Source organism: Sorex araneus, chromosome 5 (genome assembly GCF_027595985.1).
Source record: "Sorex araneus isolate mSorAra2 chromosome 5, mSorAra2.pri, whole genome shotgun sequence".
Classification (NCBI taxonomy): domain Eukaryota; kingdom Metazoa; phylum Chordata; class Mammalia; order Eulipotyphla; family Soricidae; genus Sorex; species Sorex araneus.
Genome location: NC_073306.1, coordinates 205,074,523 through 205,101,178, shown reverse-complemented (window position 1 = coordinate 205,101,178; position 26,656 = coordinate 205,074,523). Strand labels below are relative to the sequence as shown.

The window sequence follows — 26,656 nt, the reverse complement described above, 5'->3', positions numbered from 1 at the left end:
CTTAATTCGGCAAAAATAGTTACAATAAATAAATTTTTTAAAAACTGTTCTTTGGATTCTTACAATGAACTTCGTATCTGGTCAAGTGAAAATCCTTACAATACAGATCTTATTTCAAGAATGTGTATTTTATTTTAAGGTAAACTTTGAGGATGATTCTCGTGGAAAATACCTTGAGCTTCTAGGCTACAGAAAAGAAGACCTAGGAAAGAAGGTAAACTTTTTTTTTTAATTAAAGGAGGAAATTAGGGGACATTGACTGTATAGATAAGGTGTTTATATACAGGGCTGGAGCAATAGCACAGTGGGTAGGGCGTTTGCCTTGCATGCGGCCCACCCGGGTTTGATTCCTTCGTCCCTCTCGGAGAGCCGACAAGCTACCAAGAGTATCTCGCCCACATGGCAGCGCCTGGAAAGCTACCTGTGGCTTATTGGATATGCCAAAAACAGTAACAACAAGTCTCACAATGGAGACGTTACTGGTGCCCACTCGAGCAAATCAATGAGCAACGGGATGACAGTAATACAGTGACTTATATACAGTGGGTATATTTTTGTTTTGGGGCTTTATAAAATACTACACATTATCTCAAAACATTTAATAAACTTTTATACCAATGTATTTGGTCACCATGGTTTCGAATACATTTTTGGTAAATATGAAGTTCATTTTTTATCTGAATTTACATGTTACAAGAACTAACCGAGATACAAGGCTGTGAGCCTCAACTACTAGAAATGTCAGTTATATTTTATTCTGTGTTCACTCCAGCTTACATGGGGAAAATTAGGGCACTGCTTTATTATATCATAATTTTTCATTCTGTTTATGCTTTTAATCCATAATTCCAATTGAGTTGGATCAGCTATTAAGCTCTCTTATGAGTATTTTGAAGCCCGGCTATCTGTACTGAGTCTGGAAAAAGCAGAAAGTTCAAGTGATTTGCTTAATGTTTAAAAGCCAGAGAGATAGCATGGTGGGCAGGGCGCTTGCCGAGCACAGGGTTGACCTGGTTTTGATCCTGGGCATCTCTTAAGGTCGGTCCCCGAGCACTGCCAGGAGTGATTCCTGAGTGCAGAGCCAGGAGTAACCCTGCGCATTGCCAGATGTGACTCCAAACTCCCCCGTTCCTCAATGGTCAGGGCGCGCACATACGTGAGTGCTCCAGGACCAAGTTTGAACCCCATACCACGTGGGCACCCAAGCACCGCTAGGGTAGCCCTGGAGGTGCTGGGATGCTCTGTGTCCAGACCCTGCCTTGGAGCCATCTGGCCCGAGTGTCACCCGGAGAATCACTGAACACGAATTCAATCCAGTTGCATAGCTGGCTTCGGGGCGGAGGGCTTAGCCCTGCCGAAGTGCTGATGCCGTGAGCAGGGTGGATGCTCGGGCGTAGGAACCCTCCAGGGAGGTGCTTTGGTGAAAGTGCGTGGGTCGGGCACGTGGGCGGCACTGTCCACGCCCGCCTGGTGGCCAATGCGCCGTACAGACCTGGACTCCCTGCACAGCCACTGCCCTCGTCTCTTGGTCGTGTGGCTCTGGTTCACACGTGGGCTTTTTTTCTTTTTCTTTTTCTTTTTCTTTTTGCTTTTTGGGTCACACCTGGCGATGCACAGGGGTTACTCCTGGCTCTGCACTCAGGAATTACCCCTGGCCGTGCTCAGGGGACCATATGGGATGCTGGGATTTGAACCCGGGTCGGCCGCGTGCAAGGCAAACGCCCTACCCGCTGTGCTATCGCTCCAGCCCTACACGTGGGCTTTTTAACTTGTGTTTTTGCTTTGCTTAATAATAACTTCTTTTAAAAAATTATTTTAATGTAGGAGTACTGCTTTTATTCAACCCCTAATTAAGCTGATTGAATTGAGCATGAACTCTACTTTAAAAAATTTTTTTTGATTGAATATCTGTGAGATGTACTGTTACAAAGCTGCTCATAATTGGGTCTCAGTCATACAATGATCCAGCACCCGTCCCTCCACCAGTGCACATTTCCCACCACCAGTATCCCCTGTTGCCCTGTCATCACCCCCCAGCCTCCACCCTCACCCCCAGCTTCCCTCTATGGGAGGCACTTTCCTTCTTGCTCTCTCTCTTCTCCTTTTCCTTTTGTGCAATATAATAACTTCCTAATGCCAAAACTTTTCTCCGTTTGTAAGAGATTAATGTTTTACTGACTATCTCATGGGAAAAGTAATAGGAGCTACACCTGTCAAGAATCCTTCCAGCAGCAGTTCTTCCCTAGTGTGTACCCGAGATTGGGGGCAGGTGTTTTTATTGTTGTTGTTTTGCTTTTGGGCACCCGGCAATGCTCAGGTTCTGCACTCAGAAATTACTCCCAGTGGGCCTTGGGGGACCATATGGGATGCCGGGGATCAAACTCAAGTCTGCCACATGCAAGGCAAACGTCCTATCCTCTGTGCTATCGCTTCAGCCCCTGAGAATTATTGCTTAAAAATTTAGTGTAGTTGTCCTGTTTAAAACACAGCAGAAGGAAACTTACTTATTTGGGGTGTGGCAGAGTAAGTACATGTGAGTACTGCAACTCCTTTTAATTGAAACTAAAGCCATTGAGAAACCAGTTCTAGGGTCGGAAAGTTAGTACGGCAGGTAGGTACTTGGCCTTGCATGCTAGCTAGGAGAACCCTGGAATATCACCAGGTGTGCGTCCCCCCACCCCCCCCCCCAAAAAAAAGGGAGAGAACCCAGTTCTGTAGTCTATTCTTTTCTTAAACATACCTGATTTGGACTTCCGTTGGATTTTTGCAGTGAGAATGGTTTATTCTATGCTGTGAAGCAGAATTCCATTTTTAGTAGGTGGGTTGTTATTTTTATTTCAGATTGCTTCGGCTTTGAACAAAGCGGACGGACCTGGTGTGGTAAGAAGGCTTTTTTCCATACCTCCCTTTTAAGATTCTGGTGTAGGTCTTAACAGAGAAAGGAATGTAATTTCCGAAATTTGTCAGTTTTATTGCTTTTAAAGCATGTCCAGTGTTTAAAAAAAAATGCTGCTTTCAGATATTTGAATCACTGTGATTAATTCTCATTTGGAAGTAGATTAACTGGCGGGGGGGGGGGGGTTCTTTTTTGCAAGAGATAAACAAACCCCCGCCAGGGAGGGCTCAGCTGCCGTGCGGGCCGTTTCGGAGAGAAAGGCAGGGCCGGCGGCTCTCCCCCGCTGGCGTCTCCGGCACGTGGCTCAGTGCTGCTCTGGCCGTGCCTCTGGCTCTGGGCGTTGGTTGGTCTGTCGTCCTCCTCGTCACTAACAACTTCTAACAGCCGTGTTCTTCCACTTCCTCCGTGACTGTTCGTTGCGAAGGCCCGTGCGGACTCTGACCCCGTGGCCCAGAGTGATGGGGAGGAGAGCTGTGCTGCCGGCGAGCAGCCCGTGGGAGAGGTACTGATCTTTGCCTTCTCGATCTCGGGGGGAACGTGCCGCATTGCTCACGTCGCTGCGGGAATAACAGCCACTCAGTAAAAATAAAAATACAGTCGGCGCCCGGGCCAGGGTGCGACTGCTCTCTCCGCCGATTCCCTGGGCCAGCCCGGGACTCCGGGGCGCAGTTAGCAGTGAGCTGTGAGAGCCGTTGGGTGGGTAGGAGGGACACCAGCATGCCGGGTGAAGGGATTGTGCCAGAGATGCACGTTGCCTTGCGTGTAAAGTTCACGTATTTTTCCTTAGCGCCTTAGCATTTGGAGAGCACTCCAAGTGAGTGTCTGGGGTCCCACTAAAGAGTATTTCACTAAATAAATCAACTGTCATGATCCAATATAAATGGATCCTGCGGTGGAGCCAACAGTTGGTCACTAAGGAGTTCTTGAACACAGCCGTTCTATCGTGAAATATTTTCCTTTTTAATTTATTCTGTGTTTTTCAAATCGCTAATAAATGATCCCATAATTTACTTACCTTTCTAATTATATTATGAAAAATTAATCAAGTTCTTACATCTCTTCGTTGATTTTTTTTTTCTGTTGATTGTTCTGTGTGGTATGGGTATATCCTGACTCTAAAACGGTTCTTAAAATCTTTTACTAAGTTAGCAACTTAGTAAATTTTTCAGTCTATTTCAGTTGAACATGAAAGTCATTTCTAAGCTGGGAATGTGGTTTATTGGTAGACTGTGTGCCTCAGGTATATGAAGTTCTCAGTTTGGTTACAGAACTGCAAAAGAAATATATACTTAACTCAAGAATTAAAGATACAGATAAAATCTTACTAAAAATCAGTGAAATTTGGGGATACTTAACATTGTATCACTGTATCACTATCATCCCATCGGTTACAGATTTGCTTGAGCAGCACCAGTCTCCATTGTGAGACGTTTTGTTACTGTTTTTTTTAGCATATGAATAAGCCACGGGGAGCTTGCCAGGCTCTGCCATGCGGGCGGGATACTCTGGGTAGCTTGCCGGGCTCTCTGAGAGGGACTTAACATTGTAGTGCACATTAAAGAAATGTACTTTCATTTATGTTACAGCTAAGCCCAATTATATATTTACCTAAGAGAGAACCATCTAGAAATAGGCTCATTAATGAATAGGTAAAAATAATACATATCAAGCAAAAGAGTAGTCATCAGTGTGTATTTTTTGAGTATTTTAAAAGTTTTGTGTAAGGAAGGATATCTTTCCCTTTATTTGATGGTGCTATTCCAAGCACAGTACCTGACACATTGAAATACTTAGCATGTAATAGATATGTTTTGTTGACCTATGTGTATTTATTTATTTATTGCTTTTTTTTGGGGGGGGTCACACTCAGCGATGCACAGGGGTTACTCCTGGCTTTTGCACTCAGGAATTACTCTTGGCAGTGCTCAGGGGACCATATGGGATGCTGGGAATGGAATCTAGGACGGCCGCATGCAAGGCAAATGCCCTACCCACTGTATTGTCCTTCTGGTCCTGATTTTGAGTTTTTAAATTCTTTAAGACAACACATTAGTTGAGGAAAGAATGAAGGTTATAGTCATTTCTTCTTTAATAGTATCAGTCTATACTATAATTACACTCTACGTTAAAATTACTCTTCGAGAATTATTCTTTTTTTTTTTTTTTTTTTTTTTGCTTTTTGGGTCACACCTGGCTCTGCACTCAGGAATTACCCCTGGCCGTGCTCAGGGGACCATATGGGATGCTGGGATTTGAACCCGGGTTGGCCGCGTGCAAGGCAAACGCCCTACCCGCTGTGCTATCTCTCCAGCCCCAGAGAATTATTCTTGATCTTGAATACTAGACACATTAAAGTGCATGGGTTGGGGCTGGAGCAATAGCACAGTGGGTAAGGAGTTTGCCTTGCACGCAGCCGGCCCAGGTTTCATTCCCTGCATCCTGTATGGTCCCCAGAGCACCTCCAGGAGTCATTCCTGAGTGCCTGAGCCAGGAATAACGCCTGTGCATCACCGGGTGTGACCCAAAAGTAGAAATTAAAAATAAAAATTAAAAACGTGCATGGGTTACAGAAACAATTTTCTTGGATATATTTTACCTTTTGTCTTCTTTTAAATGTTTATGCATAGCTAAGGCGTTTGAAATATTTACTATTTCAGAAGTGTTAGGCCTTTTTGCATTTCTTTCCTTCCTTAGAAAGAAAATACTGAATTTATTTTTACTCAGTCTTGCAAGTAGTCTCAGAAAGTTGTAGCAGAACTGTATATATTTTTAACCCTGCTGCTCAGCATATGACCGAGAGCACAAATTGTCATTGAATTTAGAATACATACAAGATTCCATTTGTATCAAATTTATAGAAGGACACCAAGTGATGTTTTTCCTTTTTTTTAAAGACTGGCGTAGCTAAAACAGGAAGATACTCGGGCCAGCCGGGGGGTGGCTCAGCTCTAGAGTGGACATCTCACGTCTTTGAGTCCCCCAGTTTAATCCCTGTCACCGCAAGACAAAACAAAAAGTCTACTTTCTTAGATCAGAAGTGTTGTATTTAATTTCCCGTAAACTAATACTACTTTTGTTCATACATACAGACTGAAATAAATACTTCTAAAACAAAAGTAAAAAATATCCCAAAAATACACTATCATCAAAACCTAGCAGATAGAAATTTCTAGATGCAATAGGAGCAGAGTTGTTGTATAATCTCAGTGTATTATAAAATGTCACTGCGATGTGAATTATAGCCTGACTATTGTTAATGAGTTCTTGTTATATATTTACAAGTTGATAAGGAGTAGATCTACACGTTTCCATCACCAGCAAGAACTTTGTAACTGTGCTAAGGGATGTCAGGCAGACCAAGGGGGGGGATCATTTTGTTATAGTCGCTCTGCTGTGCCACAGAATAAGTGTTCCCAATGTCAGTGACCATTGGGAACAAATTGGATAAGACTACATGTATCTGTCACACATTTCAAGCTGCTCTTACCCGAGCGGGGTACCTACGAAAACAAAGATTTTTGAGCTTCAGTAACTTCTGAGCTACCAGCAATGGATATAGGAACACTTGCATTTGTCAACATTATTTCTCACGACCTTGGATTTTGCTGGTGGTTGTATAATAAGGGTTAATGCTCAGGAGAGTGCTGGGTTGGATCTTGCTGTAAACTGGGATCTGAGAACTTTATTCTTGACTAACTTAGCGTGTCAATCTTGTCAGTTGATAAATGGTAAATGATCCTTTGTATGAATTTTACTTTGCTAGCATATTCCATAGTTCTTTCCTGGCTAAATTACTGCCCTTTCCATCACTATAGCACATTAAAGAGGAGAAAGAAGAGCGTGAATTTTTACCATCAGCTGGAGGAACATTTAACATATCTGTCAGTGGGGGTAGGTACCTGTTACTTTCAACTACTTTTTTTTTTTTTTTTTTTTGGCCTGGGGAGCAGGGTTGGGCCCTGTGGAGCCTTGCTCAGGGCTTACTTCTGACTCTGTGCTCAGGGATCTTTCCTGCGAATTATATGGAGTGCCAGGGATCAAACCGGGTTCACTGCATGCAAGGCAAATACCTCATCCCCTGTACTACCTCTGTGGCTCTTCTAAATTTTTATTTGTCTGGGGGCCACACCCAGCGAGGCTCAGGGGTGGCTCCTGCTCTGGTCTGAGGGATCGCTCCTGAGTAGGCTCAGGGGAGCCGTGTGCAAGGCAGGCGCCTTCCCCCGTGACTCTCTCACACCCCTTAACTTTGATTTTTAAAAACGATTTGAAGTTAAATAAGTCCCTAAATTAAAGTTATAAACACTCATCACAGGTGGTGGAGGGTTGGAAAGAAAAGCCCAATTACCATTAAGTACATATAATTATTGCCTTGGAAATGGTGGTATATTCTGACATCTATGGGATAAAAACTAGGTAATGACCCAGTTTAAGTAATCTGGAAAATGTGTTAATTTGCATATACTTCAGTGTATTTCAATGGCTCTCAGCAGCTCTGTTAGAAATTAATCCAACAGTAATATTCAGAAATGAGCATTGTGTATTGTGTATACATGTAAAACTTAAGCACAGTATTATTTTCTTTTTCTTTTTTTTTTCTTTTTGGGTCATACCATCGGCGATGCACAGGGGTTACTCCTGGCTCTGCACTCAGGAATTATTCCTGGTGGTGCTCAGGGGACCATATGGGATGCTGGGATTCGAACCCGGGTCGGCTGTGTGCAAGGCAAACGCCCTACCCACTGTGCTATCACTCCAGCCCCTCAATATTATTTTCAATAATAGAAAACACTGTTTAACTCAATTTATTGTTTCTCTGTTGCAGATATTGATGGCTTAATTACTCAAGCCTTGCTGACGGGTAATTTTGCAAGTGCCGTTGACCTTTGCTTGCATGATAACCGCATGGCTGATGCCATTGTATTGGCCATAGCAGGTGGACAAGAACTCTTGGCTCGAACCCAGAAAAAATATTTTGCAAAATCCCAAAGTAAAATTACCAGGGTATGTTATTTTTAAAATAAATAATGCCATTTATCTAATTACTGAAATTATATGCTTTTATTACAAGTAACTAAAATGTAGAAAATAGTAAAGAGCAGAAACTCATTATATCTGACCCAAAAATAGGCAGCTGGCCTATTTTTTGGCCTACATCTCCCCGATACCTGGCCAATATCCAGCCTAGATACTGTTCCGATTTTCTACGTTGCACTTACAATTTTGAAAGGGCAAATGGTTTTCATATTTTTATCTGATAGACACAGAAAAACTGAAAGATACAGATGTTTACGTTCTCTAATTCTTGTCAGATTCTTACACATCCTCCCATGCCTTTTCATCTTAATTTATATAATAGAAGCAAAGTCATACATGCCCTCGGGCCCAGTGCACATGTGGGTGCCGGGGATGGAACCCGGCGTAGAAGCTTGCGAAGCAAACGTCTAATCCAGCCCCTTACGGATATTGTTACAATTATTGTCAGTATTTTCCATATCCCTAAGCATTCTTTGACAAATTAGTTGCCCAGTTCAACTGCATGGGAAGCATGTGTTATTTCTTTGATGGGGTATTTTTGTAATTTCTGGTATTTTCTGGACATAGTGGCAGTTACGCTTCTCGTGCCTAAACTCAGTGTGAGTTTGTGATTGTTTGCTGAGGCTGCCAGTTTTTCTCGGTCCCATTATTGTGGGCCTCCAGCCTGGCCCCACAGGGCCTTTCCTCCCTGCTGGCCGCTGGCTCCGTGCAGTGGCCCGAGGGTGCTGTGCGACTCGCAGCTGAAGGTGCTGGGGTGCTAGGTGGCGCCTCTTGGGCTGCACCTAATGATGCTTGAGTGACCCTGTGATGCTCAGAATTAGCCTCGTCGGGCACATGCCAGGCTGCCCCGTCTGTCCACTGTGCTGACCCCGGAGAGGTCACTCCAGGAAAGGACTTGCTCGCACAGCTCGTCGGAGCCTTTGGGTCCCACCCCCGGGTGCTCTGGGCGCTGCTCCCTGCTGCGCCCCCTCCCGGCCCTGCTCGGACAGCCTCAGGGCCCGGCTGATGCTGACCTCCCCGCCCCCGGAGGCGCTTCCCAGTGTGGGGTCCCAGCAGGGGCCGCTGTCTCCCCGCCGTGTGCAGGCTGCTCCCCGCTGCCCTCGCCACGCTGGCCGCCCGGCTGCTGCTTGTGGAGCCCAGCGAGCTCGGCGCTCCCCCCCGCAGCTTGGTGCTCGTGTCTTGGCCAGGGCGGTCTTTTCTTTCTTGATGAAGTGAACTCAAACTTCCCAGCGCAGATGTTGGTCGTAGAAAGGTTTATCCGTCACTCCACGTCAGGTCTCCTGTTACATGCTCCAGCGATACCCGTACATTTCAGCATTTTGTGAAGTTTGTGATTTTTTTTTCCCTTTTTTTAATCTTTATTTTATTTTTATTTATTTTTATGTTTTTTTTATTGAATCACTGTGAGATACAGTTATAAAGCTGTTCATGGTCGGGTTCCACTGATATCCCCCCAGGCTTCCCTACCATCCCACCTTCCTTCCAAGCCCTGTGAGAGGCTTGGCACTAACCTCCGATCTTATCTTTTCAAAAATTACCCAAATAAATTCCTCCTGCCACAGTTGGTGAAGCCTTCTGTTTTCCCCCAGTTTTCCCTTCACTGTGTTTGTGATTTTTTTTTTGAGGAAAAATAATAACCAATTTTCATGTCATTTGGTCCAGGAATATACTCACTTTGCTGCTGTATTCTGCATGAAGTACTACGAGTAGTTTTTTAAAGATAAGATTAGTTAGCCAGCATTGATTTGTATTGATAAGGTTTTGAGCTCCCCTTTGCTTTCCTTTCCCAAGCTAATCACTGCAGTGGTCATGAAGAACTGGAGAGAGATTGTTGAGTCGTGTGACCTTAAAAACTGGAGAGAAGCCTTAGCGGCAGTGTTGACTTACGCGGAGCCAGATGAGTTCCCGGCGCTTTGCGGTAAGGGAATGGCCCTTGTTCGTGTGCCCAGTGTGTGGCTGGGCGTACTGAAAATACAAGAAATAACGTTTTAGTAAAAATATCCATAAAACCTAGAATGGTAAAAATTCTCACTTGAATATTTTTTTCAGTATTGTTAATTACATTCCTTCTCCATACCTGGCATTGTTTTATTAATAATACCATTTTGATGATTTGGGTTTCAGATCCACCCGATTTGGAATCATATCTCTACCATTTACTAGCTAATGTGTGGGGTAAAAGAAATAACTTTGAAGTTCTCAGTCTGTTCCCATGGCAAATGGCACACAGTAGGCCTTTATAAATATTAGCATGGTACATTACGGAAATTGGTCCTGGTACCGTAAACACCAGGACTAACAGTGTGATTAAGGAATAAATATTATTCACAAGAATAGGAGCTTCAGGCGGGTGTTGGAAAACCCTTGAAGGTACTATGAGAATACAGAAATTACCGGATACTGCCTTCATCCTCGTGTCTTTATGGCCAAGCTACTTAGTGGCGATGTCTGCTGTGCATTGCCACGGGTCAGTGACCGCATGGAGTCCAGTGACCATTAGCAATACTCCAACACTGTTCCCAGTTATTTCCGCTTTCCGTGTTTGCGGTTTGTTTGGGGGTACACCTGCTGGAGCTCAGTGTGGGGTGGGAACAGGACTGTGGGGAGTCGGGGCTGAACCCGGGCCTCCTTGCTCCCCCCACCCCCGCCCTGTCCTGTCTCTCGCACCATTGCCGGCGTCCATGCGGAGTGTATGAGTTCACTTGCTCCGCCCGTGCCGTGTGGGCACACCCTCCCTCGCCCCGCAGAGCCCCCGTGCCCGTGCCACGACCGGGTGATGGTTGTGCCTGCTGCCCGTCGGTGAGGAGGTCTGAGCTCCGGCCCCACCCCGCAGCTCGCCCGGGGTCTGATCCTGCTTCGTTTCTCTCTCCCTGTGCCGCAGACCTCCTGGGGAGCAGGCTGGAGCGGGAGGGCGACGGCCTCCTGCAGACGCAGGCCTGCCTCTGCTACATCTGCGCCGGCAACGTGGAGAAGCTGGTCGCCTGCTGGAACAAAGCTCAGGACGGGAGCAACCCGCTGTCCCTCCAGGTTCGGATCTTTGAGGCAAAACCCTGCTGCTGCTTTTTCTGAAAGTGTTGTCTTTCACGGTGTCTGTGTCCTGGACGCGAGTGAGGTTCCGTCCCGGCACTGCTTTCTCCCCGCCCGTTCTTGTTTCTGAAGTTGTTTTGCTGAGATGATCCTGGGTGTTTATGTCTCTGTTTTCGAGGGCCTTAGTCTGGTACAGTGGGAGAATCAAGTGAAACGGTTTGCACTGCTCAGGGGATCAGCGTTCAGGGTGGTTTGTCGAGGAAAGTAGCGGGCAGGAGCGTGAGCCCTGCCAAGGACGTCTCGGTGCCCCCCTGCCCTCGTCCAGGAGCCCTGGCTGCCATGTTGCAGAGGGAAAAACGGGCGGCGGGGTGGGGTGCCTGGAGCTCATCTGCCCCCACAGGGAATCTGGAGAACAGAAGTCGGGGAAGTGGGAACTGTAGCGTCGGTGCATGCGCAGGAGAGGAAGGAAAGAGTGTGAGAGAGATTCCCAGGTGCTCAAACCCTACGGCAGAACAAAACCAAAAAGTTCCTTTTTCTGTTTGATTTTTGTTTGGGGGCCACACCCGCTGGTGCTCAGGGCTTACCCGGGCCCTGCTCAGTGGTCCCTCCCGACAGTGCTCGGGGACCATGTGAGGTGCTTCCGACTGAACCCGGCTGGACCGTGGGCACGGCAGGCATCCTGCCCGACGGCCTCCTGCTTTCACTTTCAGCCTTTGCCTCTGAGTAGTTGCACCCAGCGGGTGCCCGCTGGCCTGAGGCCATTTAGGTCTGAGTCAGGGAGACGCCCTCATCCACCTACACGGCAGCCGCCGAGTTCAGACTCCGAGGGCCGGTCAACAGGCTTTGAGCATCTCGGTGCTGCTCTCGCCCCCCTCCACCTCTCTTCCCTGCCTCCTCATCCTCTCTTCTTTGTCCTGCTCAGGATCTGATCGAGAAGGTTGTGATCCTGCGGAAGGCTGTGCAGCTCACCCAGGCGCTGGACGCGGGCACCGTGGGCGTGCTCCTGGCCGAGAAGATGAGCCAGTACGCCAACCTGCTGGCGGCGCAGGGCAGCATTGCTGCGGCCTTGGCTTTTCTGCCCGAAAACACAAACCAGGTGATTGGCACTGATTGTTTCTCGGCCCTTGACGTTGCTGTGATGTGAAGGTGCGTCCTTGGATGACTGCTGGGGTCGGACACGAGCGCACGGCAGGAGGGTGCCCTGGAGCCTGGTTCTGTCCCTTGTCTGTGGGTGAATGATACTGACCGTCTTCAGGGATGGGCGCAGGTGGGCTCCGCCTAAAGGTGCGCACAGCCTAGCTCCCTCGGCACGGAGGACGACGTGCGGGGAAATTGAGGAAAGGCCTGGCTTGCTGATTTTTAAGCAAAATAATTCAAGTGATGAAAAATTTATAAAGATTTTTGAAAAGTTCTATACCTGAATATATGTTTTGCTTTTTGGGTCACACCTGGCGGTGCACAAGGGTTACTTCTGGCTCATGCACTCAGGAATTGCCCCTGGCGGTGCTCAGGAGACCATATGGGATGCTGGGAATCGAACTCAGTTTGGCCGCGTGCAAGGCAGACACCCTACCCGCTGTGCTATCACTCCAGCCCCTACTTATTTCTTTCGGGTTTTCTTTGTTTTGTTTTTGTTGGTTTGTGCCACACCTGGCAGTGCTCAGAGCTTACTCCTGGCTCTGTGTTCAGGGATCACTTCTGGCAGGCCTCATGGGACCATACGGGGGTGCCAGAATCAAACCCCGTTTGTCACGTGCAGACGAACACCCTGCCCGCTATCTGACCCCCTTTAAAGTATATTCTTTTTTATTTATTTTAATTTTTTTATTTTTGCTTTTTTGGGTCACACCCGGCGATGCACAGGGGTTACTCCTGGCTCTGCACTAAGGAATCACCCCTGCTGGTACTCAGAGGACCATATGGGATGCTGGGAATCGAACCCGGGTTGGCCTCGTGCAAGGCAAACGCCCTACCCGCTGTGCTATTGCTCCAGCCCCTAAAGTATATTCTTACAGAAAGCATCATTTTAATCTTACTGTCTTTTGCATATCTCAGTAGACTTTTATTATTTACTAGGAAATTATCTGGTGGTAAGACTTTGTGATACCATTTATAATCTTTGTGTAAGGCAATCAGGTACCCCTGGAAAATTCTAAATGAAAACTTTAAACCGTCATATCTGAATTTTTAAAAAAATATTATGCAGAAATGTATAGTATTTTAGAATATTAAAACTAAATATAGGGGCTGGGGTGATAGCACAGTGGGTAGACTGACCCGGGTTCGATTCCCAGCATTCCATACGGTCCCCTGAGCCACGCTAGGGGTGATTCCTGAGTGCAGAGCCAGGAGTAACCTCTGTGCATCTACAGGTGTAACCCAAAAATCAAATAAATAAATAAATAAAACAGTATAAACATTCAATGTACTGCTTTTTTGTTATTTGATCAGCTTATATTTATTGTAGATCTGTAAATTTTTTTTTTTTTTTTTTTTTTTTTTTTGCTTTTTGGGTCACACCTGGCAATGCACAGGGGTTCCTCCTGGCTCTGCACTCAGGAATTACCCCTGGCGGTGCTCAGGGGACCATATGGGATGCTGCGAATCGAACCCGGGTCGGCTGCATGCAAGGCAAACGCCCTGCCCACTGTGCTATGGCTCCAGCCCCTATCATTGTAAATTTTTATAGATTATATTTTATTATATTTTACCCCTAATTTATTTCTTTTCTTTTTGTTAAATTAAGTTCCCTCTTTCTCAAATCGCCATTTTTAACAGCTAATTCTTGAGACCTTTTTCCATATGAAGAAACAAATTGCGTTTTCAATTGCTTTTGCATAATCTTGTGTGATAATTGCTCAGCTACAAGGAAATGTCAGAAGAACAATAAGGTTCAGCTGCCCTCAGAGGCGTCTCTGCAGCGGGCATGGCTCAGGTTCCTTCTCAGCTCCCTGCCCTCTGCTGTGTCGTGGGCCCGTGCTGCCAGTTGTGAGTGTTAGACTGCCTTGTCAGGCCTGGAGGCCGGGGCCTGTTGCTGCCTGCCTGCCTGTGACCGGGAAGGGCCTCTGACGAAGGCCGGCCTGCCGGCGGGTGAATGCTCACACTGCTCTCTCGTTCCCCGTCTCTTTAGCCGAACATCGTACAGCTTCGCGACAGGCTCTGCAGGGCCCAGGGAGGGCCTGCGCCGGCACAGGAAGCCGCCAAGGTGCCCTACGACAGGCAGCAGCTCCCGAAGGGCAGGCCGGGCCCCATGGCTGGCCACCGGCAGATGCCCAGGCTTCCGACTCAGCAGTATTATCCCCAGGTGAGTGTCCACCCCCGGCTGAGTCGGCACGCGTCGGCGTTTCTCATTGAGTCCACGAGACCGGGCGGTGGGCCTAGAGATTGACGTGGAAGGGTCAGACTTGACCACGGCGTGTGTGATGGGGCCAGACAGATGGTGCCGGGCTGAGGGACTTGCCTGGCACATGGGCAGCCCCAGCTTGGTCCCTGGCACCGCACGATCCCCCAGCACCACCAGGAGCAGTCCCAGAGCACAGAGCATGGAGTAGTAGTCCCGGAGGGTCACCAGGTGTGACCCCCCGCCAGTCCCAGCAAGAGGAGAACCAAAGGAACACAGCACAGGGTAAGGCTTTGTGCGGCCAACCCCGGTTAGATCCCAGACCGTTTGTTCCCTGAGCCCTGCTGGGTGCAGTAACCCCCTCCCCCCAGCCCAAATAAGGGAAGGGAAACCAACATCCGGCCAGATGCATCTGTTCTTGTCATTCATAGAACAAACTTTATGTAAAGTAGAAGTGATCCTGTGGGTGACTTGATGAATTTTATCAGACATTTTCAGAAAGGTGTTTGTCCACACCGTGTTTTCCGAATTATTAGTGCAGGGTTTACTGTGTCTTCTGCATAGTACAATCAAGACTCTCCAGAAGATAATGTTTATTTGAACAGCTTGTGTGCTAGAGAAAAGTGAGTGAATGACCAGATGTTTATAAAGCATTAGTCGTGGGGAATATGAAGAACATTAATATTTGTTAAGTTAAAATGACTGGGCATTTAGTGGCACAAATGTAACCTGCTTTTCCTTCCAATATTTCCAGACTGTTTCCTTTCATATTTCCAGACTAATGTAAAGCCTCCGTATTTTTTTTAAACAACAGCTTTATTTTCCTTTGTTTTGTTTTTGTTTTTGTTTTTGTTTTTGGGTCACACCTCGCAATGCACAGGGGTTACTCCTGGCTCTGCACTCAGGAATTACTCCTGGTGGTGCTCAGGGGACTATATGGGATGCTGGAATTCGAACCCGGGTCAGCCATGTGCAAGGCAAATGCCCTACCCGCTGTGCTGTTGCTCCAGCCCCAACAGCTTTATTTTCCTATAAAATAAATGGGCACTTTGCCCATATTAAAAAAGCATCAATTTAGGGCCACAGAGAGCACTCAGGAGAGGGGCACTAGAGGCTCTGGGTGTGATCCCTGGGGCAGCCTGACCCCCCCGAGCGTGGCCTGACACTGTCCACCCCAGGCCCTCGGGTCTCCTTGGCGTGAGTTGGGAACTCTCCTTTTTCCCCAGAAATCCAGGACGGACGCTGATGGCCGACAGGGCCTTCTTTACCGGCCACCGTCCTGGACGGAAGTCTTGGGCAGCCGGGAGGACCGACGCATGCTCTTGCCTGTTTCCTGGCGAGCAGGGCCTGATCAGGATGACCCCGTGACTGGTGCCTGTCCCCAGAGCCGTGGTTTCAGCCCATCCCCAGCCACGCTGAGCCGGCCCTTCCACAGGGAAGGGAACCACAGATCTAGAATGTTCTCTCTGCTTTCCGTTTCCTTCTCTCGCTTCACAGATACGCCGAGAGCCTGATGAGGGCCTGACTAGATTTGATTTGTCATGTATTTTAAACAAAACAATGCCCAGAGAGTGCAGCGGGGCGGGCATTTGCCTTGTATGTGGCCGACCCGGGGTTGGATCTGGTCCCTCGAGCACTGAGCCAGGAGGAAGCCCCAAGCACTGCAGGGTGCGGCCCAAACACTATCAATAAATTTTAAAAATTTCTTTATTTTTGTGGAAGTTGCACTAGACTTACACTAGGAAATAAAATGATGGTTTGGAAAATTGAGCCGAGGGATTAAGTCCCTAGCCAGAGTTTAAGACACAGTTAAATTGCTCTGCGTCGCGTGACTGAGAGGCCTGGGTTACAACCCCCAGGCCCACAGGTGTGAGCGGTTCTCCTGGGACTGAAAAGGGCATCTGGAACTGGGAGAAGGATGTCTGCGTGTCTGTGTGTCTGTCTCTCTCCCTCTCTCCCTCTCTCTCTCTCTCCCTCTCTCTCTCTCTCTCTCTCTCTCTCTCTCTCTCTCTCTCTCTCTCTCTCTCTTTCTCTCTCTCTCTGGGTTTTTCTGGCTTTCTCGCAAAAGATAAATGCATTTGAAGACTTTTGTTAGATTTGGAAATCTCAGAAGAAGAGAAAGCCACGTGGAGGCATGAATTCAAGCATTGTTCACAGAGCAGGCGGGCAGGGCCGGAAGGGGGCAGGATGGTGGGGCACCACTCCACCTGGAGCGTAGCTGCTTAGATACCGGAGTTTTGATGGCTCCCGATTCTCTGGGGGACCCTCTGGCCTTGCGGAAACCGGCGTGGTGAGATGGGCAGTCCGGCGGTGCTCAGCCCTGCCTCAGTCGCAGGCTTGCTCTGGCCTCTCGTATCTAAATAAGGCTTCTCTGGGTCTGGCTTTCTTGGTGGGGGCTCAGCGGGGCATCTCGAATATTCGGCTTTAATATACTGATTGTGTTGTTGATTCTCAGCTTCATCGGGGACTTAACGATTTTTGTGATGCTAACTGGAATCGAGAATGTGGAGCTTTATGTTTACAAATGTGATGGCAGCATGGAGACTATTAATGCTTCCAAACAGTTGCTCTCTCCGTCACTTTCTCTGGAATGTCTTTCCTCCTCACTTGCAGGACTGAGCTCCTGCCTTTCTTCCTGACACTCTGGAATGGCATTATTCCTTGTGCTTCTGATTAGATTCTCACTGATTCTCCCCCCCAACCCCCTTCTCCCTGTGAAGCGGGGAATGTGCATTGTTTTCTTACGGAGCACCCGCAGCCCTGAAAGCAACTGCCTGATGTATGCCGTCTTGCGTCTCTTATTTTTCATTCTGCATGGCCGTGAATGCCTTGGGGTTCTTTTTCTTCTTTTAACGTTCCGTTTTTTATTTTCTGTGATTGGTATTTCTTTGTTCGATTCAGGTTAGAGTTGCCCCTACTGTCACTACCTGGAGTAACAAAACTCCTACTGCCCTTCCCAGCCACCCACCTGCAGCCTCTCCCTCTGACACACAGGTATATCCTTCGTTACTCCTCCCTGGCGACCCCGCTCCCGCCGCTGCCGCCCGATACGCCCACCGGCTCCGTCTCGCTCCTCTTCCCCCTCTGTCTGCCTGCTTTTGGCCTGTTGAAGCTTTGACGATGCGAGAAGCAATTTTTAGTTCAATTAATTTTCTTGTTCCTCTCTCCTCCTGAGTTCCAAATTAACTTCAACTAGAAAATCAATCCAGGTTCTCACTGGTCTAATTCTGATTTCACTGAAGATTTTCTTTTTTTACTCTTTTCTTTCTCTTTCTTTCTGAGCACTGCAGAAATTGAGCCAAAGTCCCCTTGTGAAACTGTCCTTTTATTTCCAGAATGTGGAGAGTAGATGGGAGTTAGTAAAGAGGGACAATCCTGGTGGCTTATAAATATTGTTGGCACTGTGTTCTGAGGCTCCTTGGCGTCTCTTGCCATTCGCTGCAGTGATTGCTCTGGGCCTCTTTGATCCTTAAATCATTCACATTAAATTTCTGGGAGGGGGGGGGATGTGTCCTCAGTAAGATTGGCTGTGAAAAACGCAGTGTTCCTTACAGTCAAGGTGTCCTTTAGCCACGAAAAGCAGAGGTGAGCAGATGCACCCAGTAGCGGTCTGGGCTCAGCGCGTGACCCTCCTCTGTCCTTCCTTCTCGTCTAGGGAGAGAATCCGCCCCCGCCGGGCTTCATCATGCACGGGACCATCCAGCCCGGAGCCGCGGCCCCTCCACCGCCCACCTCGGGGCACATGCCCGCCCAGGTCGCGGCGTACACACAGCCACAGCGTGAGTAGCCGGCGCCCTGTTGTCCTGGCACAGCCGTGCCAAGGACGGCAGCCCCAGAGCCTCATTCGGGAGAAACGAGCTTCCCTGGGCCGGCCCCTGCACAGCACCCCCACGGGCTGAGCCCATACCGAGAGCCGTCAGGGGGGACTCCTGGCCTGCCTTTTGGGTGACAGAGCCTCAGAGGGGCTCCAAAGACAGGAGAGCGGGCAGGGCACTTGTCTGGAGTGTGACCGACTTGAGTTCGATCCCTCGCACCCTGAGCCCTGCCGGGAGTGGTCCCAGAGCACAGAGCCAGGAATCAGCCCTGAGCATCTCCAGGTAGGGCGCCAAAAGACAAAGAATCAGAGAAGTCACGGATGTAGCTCAGTGCTTAGAAGTTAAAGTTTGCAGAGTTTGATTCCACAGCCACCCCCATCACCCCCAAAGAAAAAATAAATTAAGAAAATTAAAATATAGGAGCTGGAGAGATAATACAGTGGGTGAAATCTTGCAAGCAGCTAACCCAGTCCGTACAGCATCCCATATGGGCCCTCAAGCACGGCCAACTGAGATCTGTAAGCACAGAGCTAGGAGTAAGCCAGGTGTGACCCCAAAATCTATAGACACACACACACACACACACACACACACACACACAATTTAGGAAATTATTTGGTATACACTTTTCCTTGGCAAAATGATCCAAATTGCTTTTGGAAAAATAGTCCGAGGTATATTCATTGTTATTTTCCGTTTTCTTTTTTTAGACTTTTTTTCTAAGACAGGTATTGGTTCATATTAAAATTGAGTTGAATGTTCAGAAAGTTTTAATATCTAGGGGCTGGAGTGATAGCACAGCAGGTAGGGAGTTTGCCTTGCATGCGGCAGACCCGAATTCGATCCCCAGCATCCCATATGGTCCCCTGAACATCGCCAGGAGTAGTTTCTGAGTGCAGAGCCAGGAGTAACCCCTGTGCATCGCCAAGTGTGACCCAAAAAGCAAAAAAAAAAAAAAAAAAGTTTTAATAAACTTTGTGTTTTAATAAACTAGAGTGATGTCACGTGGGTAGGCTGTTGGCCTCCACGTGCCCAGGTTGGATCCCTGACGTCACTTATATTGTCCCCTGATGGTCACACTTGGAAAGCAAAATTAAAAACAAAACAAAACAAAAAAAAAAACTCTTTAGCTTTTAAGAAGATCCAAAAAGTTTAAAGTCTGAAAATGTTTAGTCGTGACTAAACGTCTTCCACAGACACACGCCAGGACGCCAGGTCATTGCCTAGCCATAGTCTGAAGTCGATTCCGCTGCCTCTTCGCCTACTTACTTACTGTCCGGCCACGGACAACCGGCCGCAGTGACCATTCCATGGGGAACAGAGTTGGCTGCTCAGGAGCGCCCTCCCGCTCAGGGCTGGACCGACCCACTCTCCCACCTGCTGGACAGGGTCGCTGGCGCTTAATGCAGGGCAGGGGTTTTTTTGTTCATTTTTTTTGTTTTTGGGTCACACCCAGCGATGCCCGGGTTTCTCCTGGCTCTGCACTCAGGAATCACCCCTGGCGGTGCTTGGGGGACCATATGGGATGCTGGGGATTGAACCCGGGTTGGCCGCGTGCAAGGCAAACGCCCTACCCGCTGTGCCATCGCTTCAGGGCAGTTCTGAGCCTCCCCCGAGCTGCCCCTCACTCGCACAGCCAAGGGCGTCACCTGGCAACTGCATCTGGCCCGGCGCCATCTGGTGGCTCGGCGGGTCATTGCCACCCTCCGGAGAAAGTTCCGAGAAGGGCCACGTTTTGCAGTTGTTTGGACCCGGGGATTCCCAGGTTTTCTTTTCCTTCCCTTCCAAATTCAAAGATCGTCAGGAGGGGCTGGAGCGATAGCACAGCGGGTAGGGCGTTTGCCTTGCATGCAGCCGACCCGGGTTCGATTCCCAGCATCCCTTATGGTCCCCTGAGCACTGCCAGGGGTAGTTCTTGAGTGCAGAGCCAGGAGTGACCCCTGTGCATTGCCGGGTGTGACCCAAAAAGAAAAGAAAAGAAAAAAAGATGGTCAGGAGACTGAAGGGGCCGGGGCGCCTCTGGCGGTAGGAGGGGGGCTCCAGGGGCTCCCCGCCAGCAGCAGGCGTGGTCTTGGCACTCACGACGGCTGTGTTGGGGCACCTGAGTATCGACCCGGACTCGGGACCTGACGCCCGGGGCGGGAACCGTGGGGGGTACAGAGGAGTCGAGCAAGCGTGGCTAACGGCGTTTCTTTCCCTCCCGGGGTGTAGCTTACCAGCCAGCGCAGCCGTATCCCTTCGGAGCCGGGGGCTCGGCCGCCTTCCGGCCCCCGCAGCCCCCCGCGCCGCCTGCCTCCAGCGCCTACCCCAGCGCCCCGTACGTGTCCTCCACGCCCGCCTACTCGGGCCAGCCTCCGCTCTACCCGGCGCAGCACCAGGCGTCCCCGCCGGCCACCAGCCCTGCCGCGGCCTTCCCCCCGCCCCTGCCCTCTGGATCGTCCTTCCAGCACGGCGGGCCGGGAGCACCCCCGTCGTCCTCCGCCTTCGCACTGCCGCCAGGGGCCAGCGAGCTGCCTGCGTCCCAGAGAACAGGTCTGGCCCGCAGGGGTGGGCAGGGGGGAATGGCTGCTGACAGGGGTGTTGGCTGCCAGGTGGAGTCTGTCTGCGAGTTGCTGAGTGAGGAACGCTGAGTGAGAACACCCAGGGGGGAGAGCGCGCGGGCTGCCGCTGACCTTCACAGCAGGGGCGAGGACTGACGGGCCAGCTGAAGGCCGGTTGCGTCCGACAGTTTCCACGGCTGCGCTGTGCCCATCGGTGCTACCAGGGGCATCCCCACGCGCCACTGAATGTTGCCAGGGGTCACCCCCAAGCACAGAGCCATGGATGGCCCAACTCGCACTCCTCCTCTCCCCCCAGAAGTAGGAGTAAGTGAATTAGCACGAGTTGAACACACCTTGAACACATACTAGCACCTGCCGCTTTCACTCTCCCGACGTGAGACTCGGGACTGAGGTTTGCGCTGGTGACGGCGCAGTCTGTGATGGAGGCAGGAGCAGCCTCTCGGTCTCAGGCCACGCTCACACGCCCCTCCCAAAGCAGGACTAGAGCCGTGTCTCTCCGCGTCGCCACTGGGAAAATAATCAGTTTCTTTCTAATCCGAGTTAAATATTTGCATATTTTTAGTTTCTAAGCACAACTGCATTTGTCCATGGCAGGAAGTCCTTGCTTAAGCACGATAAGGACATCTCCTAATGCGGCTGGAAAGCAAAGACTAGTAATAGGAACAGCCGAGCTGGCTCAGCCCCCTGCCCCCTGTGATTCAGTTGGCAGTTCTAGCTCTGTAACGCTCTCCTGATGCCCTTCGTGTGTCTGCTTAGCTGCTGTGAACGGTTGTGAGTGAGGTTTGGCTGCAGCTCGAACATGTCTCAGTCACGCCGTGCTTCTTCATGAGACTTGGAAGCCTACTTGCCGTGCCCTGTGGGTGATTCTTGCCAGGCACTAGGATTTTGTTTTATTTCATGTGTTGGGGAAGGGTCCAGCCACACTTGGCGGTGCCCAGGTCCCTCCCAGCATGCCAGGACCACACCCCACCTCCTTCGTGCAAAGCATAGTGTGGCCACTGAGCTCTCCCTCCAGCTCAGCACCAAGATTTCAAAATCCTCTCATGGGAACCACAGAAATACGTGCCCCGAGCTCACGGGAATAGTGTCACAATCATCAAAACATGAATTCACTCATTTGGGGGGTGGGTGGGGCACACACGAGTGAAGTCACACCTGATTCCTGGCTCTGCTCAGGGATCACTCCTGGAGGTGCTCCTGAGATCATATTTGCAGGCAGTGCCAGGGATTGAACGGGGATCAGCCACGTGCACCTTAAACCCTGTATTACCTCGGGCCCCTTTTTGTTTTGAGCTCACACCACTTGACCCCGATTCCTTCCCAGCACCGCATCTGATGCCCCCAAGCGCTGTCGGGAGTGATCCCTCAGTAGGGACATAATAGTAAGTCCCGAGCATCCCTGGCTGTGCTCACAAAACAAAAAAGTTTAGTGGGCGGTGCTGTTCAGTAGTAGAATATGGGGTCTGGAGCGATAGAACGGCGGGGAGGGCATTTGCTTTGCACACAACCGACCCGGGTTGATTCCCAGCATCCCATATGGTCCTACGAGCACCACCAGGAGTGATTCCTGAGTGCAGAGCCAGGAGTAACCCCTGTGTATCGCCGGGTGTGACCCAAAAGGCAAAAAAAAAAAAAGAAAGAAAGAAAGAAACTAGTAGAGCATGTGAGTTGCATGCATGAGAAACCAGATTTATCTCAGGCAATTTGTGCATGCGCGTGCACGCGCACACACACACAAACACACAGAGATTAACTGAATCTGAAGCAGCTTGAGTTCATTTTGACCCAGAATTGATTGCTCTCTTGGATAGGAGAATTAGATAGACATTTCTCAGGATTTAAGTTCTATTCCCTTGAAAGATTAGTTTGTACTTTCTGGGCTTGATGGGTGTGGAAAAAAAAAAACAATTAAAAATGAGAAAATGAGTTTAGTATATCTTTGGTAATACCAGCTAAGTCTCTTTTACATTTTATCTACAGAAAATCAGTCTGTGCGAGACCAGGCACCTCTGTTGGAAGGTGAATTGGTTATAAAAATAAAAGTTTTGGAAATCTCTGAATCGTTTAATAAAATTAATAAATGGCTATTTACAATATTGCATGTGAACTTCAGAATTGAAGATATTCTAAACATAATTAGAGTCATCTTTAAATTTGTCTTATTAATCAAATTCTTGTAATTGGACTTAATAGTGAGCTTATAAGCTAGCTTTAAATTATAAAAGCTGTCTACTTGATAGTAACATAAAAATTGCTGTACCAAGATTATCTTCGATTCAAGTGAGATTAAAAGGTGATGGGGAAGATTTGCATAAAAGATTTGCATAAGATTTGATAAATAATCTATGTCTTACCAGGACTTTAAGAATTTGATAAGCAGCAGCATATGATTTAATATTTTGTGATTGCCACTTGACTGTTGTGAAATCAATTTGGTGAAATCTCTCTTTGTGAACTTGCAGAAGACGGATTCTTTTTTGGGGGGTGGGGGTCACACCCGGCGATGCTCAGGGGTTACTCCTGGCTCTGCACTCAGGAATTACTCATGGTGGTGCTCAGGGGACCATATGGGATGCTGGGGATCGATTGAACCCAGGTTGGCCGCGTGCAAGGCAAACGCCCTACCCGCTGTGCTATTGCTTCAGCCCACCTGATTCTATTTTTAGAAATCAGGGCAAGTAAACATACATGCTGGTTGCAGTTTTGCTTTGGGAATGGGTTTTGTTGTGTGTTTTTTATTTTGTTTTGTGTTTTGGCCACACTGGGTTGTGCTCAGGGCTGACTCCTGGCTCTGCACTCAGGGACCACTCAGCCTGTCCCGCCACATTCAAGGCAGGCTCCTTACTCACCGTACCATCTGTGTGGCCCCAAGAACTTGCTTTGTTGTTGCTTTGCTTGTTTTTTAACTTTTTTATTGAATCACTGTGAGGTAGACCCTTACAAAGCTGTTCATGATTGGATTCAGTCCCACAGTGTTCCCACACCCGTCCCTCCGCCAGTGTACGTTTCCCAGCACCCGTGTCCCCAGGTTCCCTCCCCTCACACCTCACCCCCACCTCCTACCTGCCTCTGTGGCAGAGGTACTCACTCCCTCCCTCTCTCTCCCTCCCTCTATCTCCTCCTCTCTCCCTTTCTCCTTCTCTCTCTCTCTTTCTCTCCCTCACTTCATCATTCCCTCTCCCTTGCTCCCTCGCTCCCCCACCCCCCTTTTTGGGCATTGTGGTTTGCAATATTAATACTGAAAGTTTGTCAAGAATATCCTTGTACCTACTTTTAGCACTTGACTCCAAGAACTTGTTTTCAAAAGTTTCTTTGACAGGGGCTGGAGCGATAGCACAGCGGGGAGGGCGTTTGCTTTGCACGCGGCCGACCCAGGTTCAAATCCCAGCATCCTATATGGTCCCCTGAGCACCGCCAGGAGTAATTCCTGAGTGCAGAGCCAGGAGTAACCCCTGTGCATCGCCAGGTGTGACCCAAAAAGCAAAAAAAAAAAAAAAGTTTCTTTGACATTACGTCATTATGTGTGAATCACAGATTTTTTTTCTTGCTAAGCAGTTTTGTGATTTAGCATATGAATATCAATAAAACAAGTACAGGTAAAATATTCTATCTTATTTCTGGCAAGTTTTATTCATTTTTTTCTTTGAAGATACTGGCATTCTGATAATTTAGTGCATACTACTACAAATATTCATGTCATACTATAATAAGATGACAGCTTTTGGGGGGAAGGCATTTACAGAAGTTGAGTTTAATTTTATTTTTTCTGCCAACCTGAAATTTACTTTGTAACTTTGTAACTTTTTAAAAACTTTTACCCTAATTTGAGCATCCTTTTCTTTTTGCATAAACAATTCCTAAGGCAGTTGTTTATAAATAATTCCTAAAACAGTTTTCTTCTTTATTAACAATTCCAAATATGATTTTAAAAATTACTGATGCAGGGGGCTGGAGTGATAGCACAGTGGGGAAGGCATTTGCCTTGCACGTGGCCGGCCTGGGTTCGATTCCCAGCATCCTATATGGTCCCCTGAGCACTGCCAGGGGTGATTTCTGAGTGCAGAGCCAGGAGTAACCCCTGTGCATCACCGGGTGTGACCCAAAAAGAAAAAAAAAATTACTGATGTGCAGTTGAGATTTTTTTTTTTTTTAATATTTATCAGTGGATGATTTGCTTATGAATTGCTTTCTTGGGAAGTAGGAGTTTGCTACTTTCATTCTTTTTTGTGAGTAAAATATGCCTTAAGTTTGTTGATTCAAATGATTTGTTTTTTCACCTAGAGAGAATTGCTAATTGTTCTTTGGCCATCCTAGACTGTGGCGATGTGAAGACTGGACTGTTTTAAACTTAGTGCCTCTGCTCGCTTTCAGTGGCAGTCACGGCAGGTCGTTACTGTGCACCAGGACCTAGTGACTGTCAGAAGGTCTCGGTGGCCCCGCGGCTCAACCAGGAACCTCGTGGCGGTTCCTTACGCTCAGGGCAGAACCGGAAGGCTTTCTGTCTGATGGTGTGTTGCACTGAGATTTCAGGGGCCGAAGGAGTATTTGCTCTCTGTTGTCTGTTTCAGGCCCTCAGAACGGCTGGAATGATCCTCCTGCTCTGAACAGAGTACCCAAGAAAAAGAAGGTACCAGAAAAAGATGCCCTTCCTGTTGCCTCCAGGGGTCCCACTCACTGCAGCCCCCAGAGCCCAGCATGCGCCCCCTCCCCCCCCCCCTGTCCTTCCACGGGCAGAGCTGACCGACCGTGGCAAGAGTGTCTCAGTTTGGTCCTAGTCAGGGACCGGTCTCCTCAGTCGTCATGGGTTTGGCCCCTGTATTTTAGACGGACTTTGTCCTCCACTACGGCATGGATGGAGAAATCAGCCATTGTGTCAGAGTCGGAAACTTTGAGAGCTGTGAGAGCAACCATCCCCCCAGTAAGAAAGGACAGTAACAGAATTTGGAGACACTAAATGGACAAAAAGTCCTGAGATGGAGGTCACTGGTGGTCAGAAACTTAGCCTCTACTTGGCTGCTTACGGTCGGGGCGTCCTGCTCTGAGGGCCATGCTCGGTATCTCCGGAACACAAACACACCTTGGGGTTTCTGACCCGCATCTCGAGATAGGAGCCGGGAGGAAGTGAGAGGGTTTCAGCCCCCCTCCCTCTGAGCCAGGGCAGCTTTGTTGTTCGCTTTATTTCAGATCCTGCAGACTTTCCGGCGGGGTGGGGGGGGGGTCGTACTTGCGCATCTCTTTAGCCCTGGGATGAGCTGCTTCCCTTCCGTGGAATTATTTTCCTTCTTACTGAACGTGCTGTCTTCTCTTTCCGTCTCTCGAAAGATGCCTGAGAACTTCCTGCCTCCTGCCCCCATCACCGAGCCCATCATGAACCCCCTGGGCGACCCTCAGTCGCAGATGCTGCCGCCACAGCCTTCCGCCCCAGCGCCCCTGGCGGGCCACGCGTCCTTCCCGCAGCCACAGCAGCCGGGCGGGCAGCCCTTCCACGGCGCCCAGCAGCCCCTGGGCCAGCCCGGCCTGCCGCCCGCCTTCCCCAAGCCCAGTATGGAGGGCGCCCCGGGGGCCCCCATCGGAACCGTCCAGGTAACAGCTGTGCTGGAATTGGGGAGAAGTGGGGGCAGGGCTCTCAGCCGGGGTCTGTTAAAACAGCATGTAAGCGTTTGGAAGGATTCTTCTGTTAGTGCACGCGCCTGGCTTCGGATTAGACAGCCTGTGTTACAGATGATAGCCCTTTTGTGTTATTTTGCTTAAGGTGAAACAGATTTTACTTGGAGGGTTTTTGAAGGAGAGAGAGAGAGAGAGAGAGAGAGAGAGAGAGAGAGAGAGAGAGAGAGAGAGAGAGAGAGGAGAGATGGAGAGAGGGAGAGAGGGAGGAGAGAGAGAGAATGAATGCGGGCTTCTCCCAGGGCGGAGAGCACCCCGTGGTGCCCTTTTCAGCCATGCTCCGACATCCCGGTGCCAAGGCCAGCACCCCAGCCCTGGA

At 48.9% G+C, this 26,656-nt stretch overlaps 1 protein-coding gene across 2 annotated transcripts in view; it reads left to right on the top strand.

The window, feature by feature from the left end:
- Nucleotides 1-26,656, top strand: part of SEC31A (SEC31 homolog A, COPII coat complex component) — a 62,845-nt gene that overhangs the window by 30,995 nt on the left and 5,194 nt on the right. The window contains exons 12-24 of one of the 2 annotated variants that reach the window (XM_055139108.1): nucleotides 140-214; nucleotides 2,842-2,880; nucleotides 3,321-3,398; nucleotides 6,712-6,787; nucleotides 7,719-7,897; nucleotides 9,722-9,848; nucleotides 10,812-10,957; nucleotides 11,880-12,053; nucleotides 14,088-14,261; nucleotides 17,953-18,076; nucleotides 20,324-20,644; nucleotides 25,242-25,300; nucleotides 25,996-26,256. In XM_055139108.1, the coding sequence (XP_054995083.1) occupies nucleotides 140-214; nucleotides 2,842-2,880; nucleotides 3,321-3,398; nucleotides 6,712-6,787; nucleotides 7,719-7,897; nucleotides 9,722-9,848; nucleotides 10,812-10,957; nucleotides 11,880-12,053; nucleotides 14,088-14,261; nucleotides 17,953-18,076; nucleotides 20,324-20,644; nucleotides 25,242-25,300; nucleotides 25,996-26,256 (1,833 nt within the window). The remainder of the gene's footprint in view (nucleotides 1-139; nucleotides 215-2,841; nucleotides 2,881-3,320; nucleotides 3,399-6,711; nucleotides 6,788-7,718; nucleotides 7,898-9,721; nucleotides 9,849-10,811; nucleotides 10,958-11,879; nucleotides 12,054-14,087; nucleotides 14,262-17,952; nucleotides 18,077-20,323; nucleotides 20,645-25,241; nucleotides 25,301-25,995; nucleotides 26,257-26,656) is intronic. The other variant, XM_055139109.1, reaches the window with a different exon arrangement.